Raw genomic sequence first — 14460 nt, forward strand, 5'->3', positions numbered from 1 at the left:
AGATGTAATTGAGTTATGTAAGCACTTGAACTTAAACAACACGTGAAGGCGAAATTCACTTCTGTAAACACTATATTACAAATTTTTCAAAGTCTAATTTAGTTCAAATCTATACTTGAGTTGTTGTTAATCTTCAAAGGTTTACTTAAGGTAGCAATATATGGGAAAAACTACTTAAAAATTTCTCCCTGATTCTGACTTCCTTACATGTAATAACATTCCACAATAACAAGCTATACAACACCTGAACACGCTTATGCTGATGAAACATTTGATATTATTTTTGCCTATTCCGACTAATAAAACATTTTTCAGTCAGCATTTTCAGGGAATGAATAATGGTGCATAAGTTGTTAAAGCAGCATTTATTGACACTGATTTATTTAACTTAACCACGAGAATTAATACCAACCTTCCAAAGTTTAATTTCTGGAATCTTGTTTCCCCCAGACAATGTTGTACATATTACGTCTTTTTCAGGATTAAATTGGTCAAGAATTGATTTGACATCGATTAAAGTATGATTGTTATAAGTGGCTACTGCAAACGTTTTAATATTACCTGTAATGAATCAATATGTTTGTATTTTGACTGACCTGAATTGAACATTTTAAAACACAATGTTTTATTATATAATTTGTCATAAAAGAAACATCATACTGTCTGAATACCATGGGGTGATAAGTTCTGGGGGATCACTGGTATGATGTTTGGAACTGTTATTACTATTAAAGAGATGAACTATTTATGTGTGAAGACGTGGACTAAACTTCCATGAAGGAAGCTGCACAACGTATGACATCGATGTGATGGTTTACACAATAGTGTTATGGTGTAGACTGTAATGGAACGCAGCTATAGCTATGCCACTTACACACATTCACACTATAAATGACATGCAGTTGGTGATCCATCAAGAATCTTTTGCCATGGATGACTGTGATGATGTCATCACTGTACATGTGGGTATGCTTGCAGATGAAATTTTTACTACTGAAGTGGCCCTAAATCTGATATTAATACTATTTTACACAAGCTATAGAAGCATAAATTGGAATGTGTCTTGTGTCCCACCTTTTACAATACGTAGCATGTGATAAAACATATTGTGTATTCCAGTGATCGGGTTGCTATGGCACAATTTGCGAACAGTGGTCAAAAGCGGTTTATCACATAAACATCTTTTATTGGGGGACACGGGAATGATGAGTGGAGGTGAAAACATATTATGAAACTGCTGGCTAAATTCAGATAGACCTTGTCGCAACATTAGTGATTATGGCGATAATGAGTTTGAATGTCTGTTTGCAGTGTTGAGTACATACCAGATGAAAACACGATAATACATTACATAAGACACTCCTCTCATATAGAATCGGCAGTTCACTAACCGAAAACTATCATAATAAAGGTAGAATGCTACATAAAAGTAAATGTGTTGTCATGTTCTTCATTCTTACATATTTTATATTTTAGTGAATAAAATATGGAGTCACCGTACTCGGTTCGGAGAAAATTGATGTACTAAATGGAGTGTAAATAGCATATTTTGTCTGTTTTAGGGTATTTTACCAATGTTTCCATATCTCGAAATTTTGTTCTGTGATATATGTTAAAAAATAATAGTGGCTTACAAGGTATTCATTGTTGTGTTGAATTACAAAAAGGTTTTTATCGAGTAAATGTGTTTTCATTGTGGTCTATGGTAACCGCTCTAAAATGGCATTTTATGTATAGTTATCGCAAAAAACAGATTGCCAGTGAACCAAAAATCACTAATAGAATATTGCTACTACTATATTGCGCTAAAATATGCGCACATATAAAAGCTCATGAGTTGTATTATACGTCCCAGAAAGCAGAAGTCATCTGATACTACAGCCTGGGGCAAAAGGTTAGTTGAACTTTTGAAACAATAATAGCAGGCAAGGAAACTATGTTGGACAAATATAAAGACTTGATGACCATATACCGACCACAATAATTCAACTAACAGACTTCCTAATCTAGATTTGGTGGATTCCCAATCAGGATTCCCTTATCAGGTTTAGCATTATATGTATTTCTATGATATCCGTAGATAACAGCCACATATAAATGCTTCTCAAAACTAGGTGAAGGGAACAAATAATTTACACAGTATTTCTGCCCTTCGGAGTTGTAATGATTTACTCCTTACTAAAACAAGTAACCTAATGGTTTAAACAGTGTATAGTACTATACTGTATTTGTACAGTGGCGTCCTTGAAACTTGGTATGGTTATTATGGTATGGTTGTCAAAAGAATGGAGAAATATGATATGCCACGAAATGAACAAATCTACCAAGGTACCAACATAGAATCCAATAAACTGAGAAGAGCGTTGTTTCCACCTGATATAAAAGTAAACACAAGAGAGATAATTAAAAACTTACCTAAGTAACTAAGTGAATAACAGTAACAAAGTGACTAATAAACTAGTGTTTAGTTTTATTTTGAAATATAATTAATACTCACAATCATCATTATCGATATCAAACTGGACATCTTGTGGTTCATCAAATTCAGATAGATAGTAGTCAGCTTTTCCAATAAATGGTGCGTCAAGAGTTATTTTGGCGTCAAATGCCCAAGGCTGTCATGTAAAGTAAAATGATGGGAAATATGTAAAATATGTTGTTTTCAATATTGCCATAATTGTGACAACCGCTACAATACATTATGAATAAATTAATTTGATAATAATAATGATAACTATATGAACTCACTGACTTTACTCCAGACGACGGTACTGTAAAGTTTGGGAACGTATTTGAGCATTTTCTGTTGAAATATGGAGGCCATCCACTTATTTCATTCACGTCCACATTCACGGTAAACTTATCAACTTGTTCCTGTTGAAATAAACAAAATTAGATTACTATGACAACTACAATGTCATAACTGCAATTATTTTTGAGAACTAATTCTAAAATGTGAGGCATCATGTATTCACTGCATAGTACATGATCATCGGCTCAAAACAGTAACACAACATATTTAAATTATTTAAAAAAATTCGGCAGCTTCCCTCTTAAGCGTTAAATACAAAGCAGTCAAACACCATAGAAGTACATCATTTTGAGTTTTGAGTAATTCAAGAAATGTATTTACAGTTCGTGGGGTGCAGTAGTAGTGTGGGATATAGAGACATCTAATGTGATTAGAAAAGTTACAAAATGGAAATCATTTTTAATAAAATTCATATTTCAAAGATCGCACGTACATGTTTTTCAATTCGTAAACAATTTGATGACCATCGTAGACGAGCCTGAGCATGCATATGGGTTCGAATATGAACAGAAAACAAATATCTTTCTGGTGTTATGGTAGTTTTAAATTGGCAGTAAGTATCTAACTTATCTAAAGTACACAAGTCAGCCCGCCATACCAAGGAAAGATACTGTTTGAATCGTTCCACAAATATATTGATAAACGCATTAACATTTCCAACTTCTTGTGCAAGCCAAGCATCATTCATATTACAAATTGAAAGTAAGTTTTGGATATCACTGATCCAGGTGTGTTTTGTTCTGGTTCCCGACCTTTCGATATTGTATAGCATAGCATATTGTAACATTTCTTTGGGTACCTTGAATTTGGCATGGAAATTAATTTAGCCCAATATTTAATGCAGCGTTTCGCTGAGTACAGATAGATAGGATATCTCCCACATTCTCCTAGAATACTACTATTTGGTGATCTATGGAGACACAAAGAAACATTCTACAGGCGAGATATTGGACTCGTGCCAGATGTTTACATACTCTAAAACCCCAGATTTCTGCCCCATGCGTTAGTATTGGTAGTATCATTGTAACAAAGACCTTAAAGTAGGTTCTGTAGGATAGAGGGCGTAAACAATTCAGAGCTTTAAATGAATAAACTGAAGCTTTTTTCGCTTGCTGTGCCAATAGTTTAGTCGCCATTGACCAGTGAGGCCTACAGGAGAACATAATTCCAAGATATTTGTAGTATGAAACGGTGTGGACCTCCATCCCTCCATAAACCCTCTTTTCGTTCCTTGATAAATGTCCCCTACCCTTGAAAAAAAATTGCTCTTATTCAAGTTTACGGACATACTCCATCGCTCACAATGCAATTCTAGTTTATTTAGTAACCACTGGATCCCGACAACTGAATCTGATACAAGTGCAATGTCATCAGCAAATAGAAGACAGAATATTTCGATTACATCAATAATTGCACGCCGTGGTGCTCCGAATTATTCGGCTCATTACATAATTCATTGATAAACAAGGAGAATAAAAATGGTTTTAACATACAACCCTGGCGAACACCCATAGAACACTGAAAGTATTCAGTATATCCGTTTAAAGTTTTAACACATGATTATACATTTGCATAGATATTATGTAATATCTTAAACATTTTTCCATTTACTCCACCTTTAAGTAGGACATACCAAAGACGTTGTTTCTCTACATTAGCAAATGCTTTGGAGAAATCCACGAAGGCGCAGTATAATTATCCCCATTTCATGGTTATATTTAGCCCTGAAAAATAAATATGTTGTCGAATGTCGAATACCCATGACGGAAACCAGCCTGTTCTTCATTTATTTTCCTTAAATCATCTGTCCTAAATGTTAAACGTACATTATTGAATTAACGTAAAAAAATTTCGAAAAATATTAAGTAGTGAAATTGCCCTCTCGCTCCCTCGTATAACCCTCGTCGACCCCTTTTTATATATAGGTATAATGAAAGCATTTGACAAGTCAATTGGTATTTCACCATAATCGAAGATCTTATTGAGCAGGACGTATAGATATGGCAAAAGTATATGAACAGAATCCTCTGGTTTAAAATCCTTTTATATGAACTCGTATCAAACCATATTGGTTGATTCCGCTTAGTACTTTTATTCGATCTAATCATGTGACATTTCCCAGCTTAGTCCTCCAACACATCAGGAATTGTTATAGCACAGACTGTGTTTTCAATATCTGGAGTTTCTAGAATAGCATTTAGTTTATTTTTTGTGGTCTCCGTACAGATAAAATATCATCAAGTAGTAAAGGACAGCAACCCAAGCAGGAGACATCAGCCATAACAAAAGGCATCATCTCATAATGGGAGACATCGTCCCATAACAAAAGGCATCATCCCATAATGGGAGACATCGTCCCATAACAAAAGTCATCATCCCATAATGGGAGACATCGTCCCATAACAAAAGTCATCATCCCATAATGGGAGACATCGTCCCATAACAAAAGTCATCATCCCATAATGGGAGACATCGTCCCATAACAATAGTCATCATCCCATAATGGGAGACATCGTCCCATAACAAAAGGCATCATCTCATAATGGGAGACATCGTCCCATAACAAAAGGCATCATCTCATAATGGGAGACATCGTCCCATAACAAAAGTCATCATCCCATAATGGGAGACATCGTCCCATAACAAAAGGCATCATCTCATAATGGGAGACATCGTCCCATAACAAAAGTCATCATCCCATAATGGGAGACATCGTCCCATAACAAAAGGCAACATCCCATAATGGGAGACATTCTCCCATAACAAAAGTCATCATCCCATAATGGGAGACATCGTCCCATAACAAAAGGCATCATCTCATAATGGGAGACATCGTCCCATAACAAAAGTCATCATCCCATAATGGGAGACATCGTCCCATAACAAAAGGCATCATCCCATAATGGGAGACATTGTCCCATAACAAAAGTCATCATCCCATAATGGGAGACATCGTCCCATAAAAAAAGGCATCATCCCATAATGGGAGACATCGTCCCATAACAAAAGGCATCATCTCATAATGGGAGACATCGTCCCATAACAAAAGGCATCATCTCATAATGGGAGACATCGTCCCATAACAAAAGTCATCATCCCATAATGGGAGACATCGTCCCATAACAAAAGGCATCATCTCATAATGGGAGACATCGTCCCATAACAAAAGTCATCATCCCATAATGGGAGACATCGTCCCATAACAAAAGGCATCATCCCATAATGGGAGACATCGTCCCATAACAAAAGGCATCATCTCATAATGGGAGACATCGTCCCATAAAAAAGTCATCATCCCATAATGGGAGACATCGTCCCATAACAAAAGGCATCATCCCATAATGGGAGACATCGTCCCATAACAAAAGTCATCATCCCATAATGGGAGACATCGTCCCATAACAAAAGTCATCATCCCATAATGGGAGACATCGTCCCATAATAAAAGTCATCATCCCATAATGGGAGACATCGTCCCATAACAAAAGTCATCATCCCATAATGGGAGACATCGTCCCATAACAAAAGTCATCATCCCATAATGGGAGACATCGTCCCATAACAAAAGTCATCATCCCATAATGAGAGACATCATCCCATAACAAAAGTCATCATCCCATAATGGGAGACACCAGCCATAACAAAAGGCATCAGCTCATAATGGGAGACATCGTCTCATAACAAAAGTCATCATCCCATAATGGGAGACATCGTCCCATAACAAAAGTCATCATCCCATAATGGGAGACATCGTCCCATAACAAAAGTCATCATCCCATAATGGGAGACATCGTCCCATAACAAAAGTCATCATCCCATAATGAGAGACATCGTCCCATAACAAAAGTCATCATCCCATAATGGGAGACATCGTCCCATAACAAAAGTCATCATCCCATAATGAGAGACATCGTCCCATAACAAAAGTCATCATCCCATAATGAGAGACATCGTCCCATAACAAAAGTCATCATCCCATAATGAGAGACATCGTCCCATAACAAAAGTCATCGTCCCATAACAAAAGTCATCATCCCATAATGGGAGACATCGTCCCATAACAAAACTCATCATCCCATAATGGGAGACATCGTCCCATAACAAAAGTCATCATCCGATAATGAGAGACATCATCCCATAATAAAAGTCATCATCCCATAATGGGAGACATCGTCCCATAACAAAAGTCATCGTCCCATAACAAAAGTCATCATCCCATAATGAGAGACATCGTCCCATAACAAAAGGCATCATCCCATAATGGGAGACATCGTCCCATAACAAAAGTCATCATCCCATAATGGGAGACATCGTCCCATAACAAAAGTCATCATCCCATAATGGGAGACATCGTCCCATAACAAAAGTCATCATCCCATAATGGGAGACATCGTCCCATAACAAAAGTCATCATCCCATAATGGGAGACATCGTCCCATAACAAAAGTCATCATCCCATAATGGGAGACATCGTCCCATAACAAAAGTCATCATCCCATAATGAGAGACATCATCCCATAACAAAAGTCATCATCCCATAATGGGAGACACCAGCCATAACAAAAGGCATCAGCTCATAATGGGAGACATCGTCTCATAACAAAAGTCATCATCCCATAATGAGAGACATCGTCCCATAACAAAAGTCATCGTCCCATAACAAAAGTCATCATCCCATAATGGGAGACATCGTCCCATAACAAAACTCATCATCCCATAATGGGAGACATCGTCCCATAACAAAAGTCATCATCCGATAATGAGAGACATCATCCCATAATAAAAGTCATCATCCCATAATGGGAGACATCGTCCCATAACAAAAGTCATCGTCCCATAACAAAAGTCATCATCCCATAATGAGAGACATCGTCCCATAACAAAAGTCATCATCCCATATTGGGAGACATCGTCCGATAACAATAGTCATCATCCCATAATGGGAGACATCGTCCCATAACAAAAGTCATCATCCCATAATGGGAGACATCGTCCGATAACAATAGTCATCATCCCATAATGGGAGACATCGTCCCATAACAAAAGTCATCATCCCATAATGAGAGACATCATCCCATAACAAAAGTCATCATCCCATAATGGGAGACATCGTCCCATAATAAAAGTCATCGTCCCATAACAAAAGTCATCATCCCATAATGAGAGACATCGTCCCATAACAAAAGTCATCATCCCATAATGGGAGACATCGTCCGATAACAATAGTCATCATCCCATAATGGGAGACATTGTCCCATAACAAAAGTCATCATCCCATAATGGGAGACATCGTCCCATAACAATAGTCATCATCCCATAATGGGAGACATCGTCCCATAACAAAAGTCATCATTCCATAATGGGAGACATTGTCCCATAACAAAAGGCATCATACCATAATGAGAGACATCGTCCCATAACAAAAGTCATCATCCCATAATGGGAGACATCGTCCCATAACAAAAGTCATCATCCCATAATGGGAGACATCGTCCCATAACAAAAGTCATCATCCCATAATGGGAGACATCGTCCCATAACAAAAGCCATCATCCCATAATGGGAGACATCGTCCCATAACAAAAGTCATCATCCCATAATGGGAGACATCGTCCCATAACAAAAGTCATCATCCCATAATGGGAGACATCGTCCCATAACAAAAGTCATCATCCCATAATGAGAGACATCATCCCATAACAAAAGTCATCATCCCATAATGGGAGACATCGTCCCATAACAAAAGTCATCATCCCATAATGAGAGACATCGTCCCATAACAAAAGTCATCATCCCATAATGAGAGACATCGTCCCATAACAAAAGTCATCATCCCATAATGAGAGACATCGTCCCATAACAAAAGTCATCGTCCCATAACAAAAGTCATCATCCCATAATGAGAGACATCGTCCCATAACAAAAGTCATCATCCCATAATGGGAGACATCGTCCCATAACAAAACTCATCATCCCATAATGGGAGACATCGTCCCATAACAAAAGTCATCATCCCATAATGAGAGACATCATCCCATAACAAAAGTCATCATCCCATAATGGGAGACATCGTCCCATAACAAAAGTCATCGTCCCATAACAAAAGTCATCATCCCATAATGAGAGACATCGTCCCATAACAAAAGGCATCATCCCATAATGGGAGACATCGTCCGATAACAATAGTCATCATCCCATAATGGGAGACATCGTCCAATAACAAAAGTCATCATCCCATAATGGGAGACATCGTCCGATAAAAATAGTCATCATCCCATAATGGGAGACATCGTCCCATAACAAAAGTCATCATCCCATAATGAGAGACATCATCCCATAACAAAAGTCATCATCCCATAATGGGAGACATCGTCCCATAACAAAAGTCATCGTCCCATAACAAAAGTCATCATCCCATAATGAGAGACATCGTCCCATAACAAAAGTCATCATCCCATAATGGGAGACATCGTCCGATAACAATAGTCATCATCCCATAATGGGAGACATCGTCCCATAACAAAAGTCATCATCCCATAATGGGAGACATCGTCCCATAACAATAGTCATCATCCCATAATGGGAGACATCGTCCCATAACAAAAGTCATCATTCCATAATGGGAGACATTGTCCCATAACAAAAGGCATCATACCATAATGAGAGACATCGTCCCATAACAAAAGTCATCATCCCATAATGGGAGACATTGTCCGATAACAATAGTCATCATCCCATAATGGGAGCCATCGTCCCATAACAAAAGACATCATCCCATAATGGAGACATCGTCCCATAATAAAAGTCATCATCCCATAATGGGAGTCATTGTCCGATAGCAATAGTCATCATTCCATAATGGGAGACATCGTCCCATAACAAAAGTCATCATCCCATAATGGGAGACATCGTCCCATAACAAAAGTCATCATCCCATAATGGGAGACACCGTCCCATAACAAAAGTCATCATCCCATAATGGGAGACAACGTCCCATAACAAAAGTCATCATCCCATAATGGGAGACATCGTCCCATAACAAAAGTCATCATCCCATAATGAGAGACACCGTCCCATAACAAAAGTCATCATCCCATAATGGGAGACATCGTCCCATAACAAAAGTCATCATCCCATAATGGGAGACATCGTCCCATAACAAAAGTCATCATCCCATAATGGGAGACGTCGTCCCATAACAAAAGTCATCATCCCATAATGGGAGACATCGTCCCATAACCAAAGTCATCATCCCATAATGGGAGACATCGTCCCATAACAAAAGTCATCATCCCATAATGGGAGACATCGTCCCATAATAAAAGTCATCATCCCATAATGGGAGACATCGTCCCATAACAAAAGTCATCATCCCATAATGGGAGACATCGTCCCATAACAAAAGTCATCATCCCATAATGGGAGACATTGTCCCATAACAAAAGTCATCATCCCATAATGGGAGACATTGTCCCATAACAAAATTCATCATCCCATAATGGGAGACATTGTCCCATAACAAAATTCATCATCCCATAATGGGAAACATTGTACCAAAACAAAATTGATCATCCCATAATGGGAGACATTGTCCCATAACAAAAGTCATCATCCCATAATGAGAGACATTGTACCATAACAAAATTGATCATCCCATAATGGGAGACATTGCACCATAACAAAATTCATCATCCCATAATGGGAGACATCGTCCCATAACAAAAGTCATCATCCCATAATGAGCGACATTCTCCCATAACAAAAGTCATCATCCCATAATGGGAGACATCGTCCCATAACAAAAGTCATCATCCAATAATGGGAGACATCGTCCCCATAACAAAAGTCATCATTCCATAATGGGAGACATTCTCCCATAACAAAAGTCATCATCCCATAATGGGAGACGTCGTCCCATAACAAAAGTCATCATCCCATAATGGGAGACACCGTCCCATAACAAAAGTCATCATCACATAATGGGGAGACATCGTCCCATAACAAAAGGCATCATCCCATAATGGGGAGACATAGTCTCATAACAAAAGGCATCATCCCATAATGAGAGACACTGTCCCGTAACAAAAGTCATCATCCCATAATGGGAGACATCGTCCCATAACAAAATTCATCATCCCATAATGGGAGACATTGTCCCATAACAAAAGTCATCATCCCATAATGGGGCGACAACGTCCCATAACAAAAGGCATCTTCCCATAATGGGAGACATTCTCCCATAGCAATAGTCATCATCCCATAATGGGGAGACATCGTCCCATAACAAAAGGCATCATCCCATAATGAGAGACATCGTCCCATAACAATAGTCATCATCCCATAATGAGAGACATTCTCCCATAACAATAGTCATCATCCCATAATGGGAGACATCGTCCCATAACAAAAGTCATCATCCCATAATGGGAGACATTGTCCCATAACAATATTCATCATCCCATAATGGGAGACATCGTCCCATAACAAAAGTCATCATCCCATAATGGGAGACATTGTCCCATAACAATATTCATCATCCCATAATGGGGAGTCATCGTCCCATAACAAAAGGCATCATCCCATAATGGGAGACACTGTCCCGTAACAAAAGTCATCATCCCATAATGAGAGACATTCTCCCATAACAATAGTCATCATTCCATAATGGGAGACATTCTCCCATAACAATAGTCATCATTCCATAATGGGAGACATTGTTCCATAACAAAAGTCATCATTCCATAATGGGAGACATCGTCCCATAACAAAAGTCACCATCCCATAATGAGAGACATCGTCCCATAACAAAAGGCATCATACCATAATGGGAGACACCGTCCCATAACAAAATTCATCATCCCATAATGAGAGACATCGTCCCATAACAAAAGGCATCATACCATAATGGGAGACATCGTCCCATAACAAAATTCATCATCCCATAATGAGAGACATCGTCCCATAACAATAGTCATCATTCCATAATGGGAGACATTGTTCCATAACAAAAGTCATCATTCCATAATGGGAGACATTGTTCCATAACAAAAGTCATCATTCCATAATGGGAGACATCGTCCCATAACAAAAGTCATCATCCCATAATGAGAGACATCGTCCCATAACAAAAGGCATCATCCCATAATGGGAGACACTGTCCCATAACAAAAGTCATCATCCCATAATGAGAGACATTGTCCCATAACAAAAGTCATCATCCCATAATGGGAGACATCGTCCCATAACAAAAGTCATCATCCCATAATGGGAGACATAGTCCCATAAAAAAGTCATCATCCCATAATGGGAGACACCGTCCCATAACAAAAGTCATCATCCCATAATGGGAGACATCGTCCCATAACAAAAGTCATCATCCCATAATGGGGGACATCGTCCCATAACAAAAGTCATCATCCCATAATGAGAGACACCGTCCCATAACAAAAGTCATCATCCCATAATGGGAGACATCGTCCCATAACAAAAGTCATCATCCCATAATGGGAGACATCGTCCCATAACAAAAGTCATCATCCCATAATGGGAGACATCGTCCCATAACCAAAGTCATCATCCCATAATGGGAGACATCGTCCCATAACAAAAGTCATCATCCCATAATGGGAGACATCGTCCCATAATAAAAGTCATCATCTCATAATGGGAGACATCGTCCCATAACAAAAGTCATCATCCCATAATGGGAGACATCGTCCCATAACAAAAGTCATCATCCCATAATGGGAGACATTGTCCCATAACAAAAGTCATCATCCCATAATGGGAGACATTGTCCCATAACAAAATTCATCATCCCATAATGGGAAACATTGTACCAAAACAAAATTGATCATCCCATAATGGGAGACATCGTCCCATAACAAAAGTCATCATCCCATAATGAGAGACATTGTACCATAACAAAATTGATCATCCCATAATGGGAGACATTGCACCATAACAAAATTCATCATCCCATAATGGGAGACATTGTCCCATAACAAAAGTCATCATCCCATAATGAGCGACATTGTCCCATAACAAAAGTCATCATCCCATAATGGGAGACATCGTCCCATAACATAAGTCATCATCCCATAATGGGAGACATCGTCCCCATAACAAAAGTCATCATTCCATAATGGGAGACATTCTCCCATAACAAAAGTCATCATCCCATAATGGGAGACATCGTCCCATAACAAAAGTCATCATCCCATAATGGGAGACACTGTCCCATAACAAAAGTCATCATCACATAATGGGGAGACATCGTCCCATAACAAAAGGCATCATCCCATAATGGGGAGACATCGTCTCACAACAAAAGGCATCATCCCATAATGAGAGACACTGTCCCATAAGAAAAGTCATCATCCCATAATGAAAGACATTCTCCCATAACAAAAGTCATCATCCCGTAATGGGAGACATTCTCCCATAACAAAAGTCATCATCCCATAATGGGAGACATTGTCCCATAACAATAGTCATCATCTCATAATGGGGAGACATCGTCCCATAACAAAAGGCATCTTCCCATAATGGGAGACATTCTCCCATAGCAATAGTCATCATCCCATACTGGGGAGACATCGTCCCATAACAAAAGGCATCATCCCATAATGAGAGACATCGTCCCATAACAATAGTCATCATCCCATAATGAGAGACATTCTCCCATAACAATAGTCATCATCCCATAATGGGAGACATCGTCCCATAACAAAAGTCATCATCCCATAATGGGAGACATTGTCCCATAACAATATTCATCATCCCATAATGGGGAGTCATCGTCCCATAACAAAAGGCATCATCCCATAATGGGAGACACTGTCCCATAACAAAAGTCATCATCCCATAATGAGAGACATTCTCCCATAACAATAGTCATCATTCCATAATGGGAGACATTCTCCCATAACAATAGTCATCATTCCATAATGGGAGACATTGTTCCATAACAAAAGTCATCATTCCATAATGGGAGACATCGTCCCATAACAAAAGTCATCATCCCATAATGAGAGATATCGTCCCATAACAAAAGGCATCATACCATAATGGGAGACACCGTCCCATAACAAAAATCATCATCCCATAATGGGAGACATCGTCCCATAACAAAAGGCATCATCCCATAATGAGAGACATCGTCCCATAACAATAGTCATCATTCCATAATGGGAGACATTGTTCCATAACAAAAGTCATCATTCCATAATGGGAGACATCGTCCCATAACAAAAGTCATCATCCCATAATGAGAGACATCGTCCCATAACAAAAGGCATCATCCCATAATGGGAGACACTGTCCCATAACAAAAGTCATCATCCCATAATGAGAGACATTCTCCCATAACAATAGTCATCATCCCATAATGGGGGACATTCTCCCATAACAATAGTCATCATTCCATAATGGGAGACATTGTTCCATAACAAAAGTCATCATTCCATAATGGGAGACCTTGTCCAATAACAAAAGTCATCATCCCATAATGGGAGACATTGTCCCATAACAAAACTCATCATCCCATAATGGGAGACATTGTTCCATAACAAAAGTAATCATCCCATAATGGGAGACATTGTACCGTAACAAAAGTCATCATCCCATAATGGAAGACATCGTTCCAT

At 38.7% G+C, this 14460-nt stretch overlaps 1 protein-coding gene across 2 annotated transcripts in view; it reads right to left on the reverse strand.

The window, feature by feature from the left end:
- LOC102810236 (uncharacterized) overlaps positions 1–14460 on the reverse strand; it is a 33027-nt gene that overhangs the window by 11041 nt on the left and 7526 nt on the right. For both annotated transcript variants that reach the window (XM_085492479.1, XM_085492478.1), the window contains exons 5-7: positions 2749–2874; positions 2498–2615; positions 413–561 (exon numbers count right to left, since the gene is read on the reverse strand). In XM_085492479.1, the coding sequence (XP_085348605.1) occupies positions 413–561; positions 2498–2615; positions 2749–2874 (393 nt within the window). The remainder of the gene's footprint in view (positions 1–412; positions 562–2497; positions 2616–2748; positions 2875–14460) is intronic.

The sequence above is a fragment of the Saccoglossus kowalevskii genome, chromosome 17, assembly GCF_978046115.1.
Source record: "Saccoglossus kowalevskii chromosome 17, keSacKowa6.1, whole genome shotgun sequence".
Lineage (NCBI taxonomy): Eukaryota > Metazoa > Hemichordata > Enteropneusta > Harrimaniidae > Saccoglossus > Saccoglossus kowalevskii.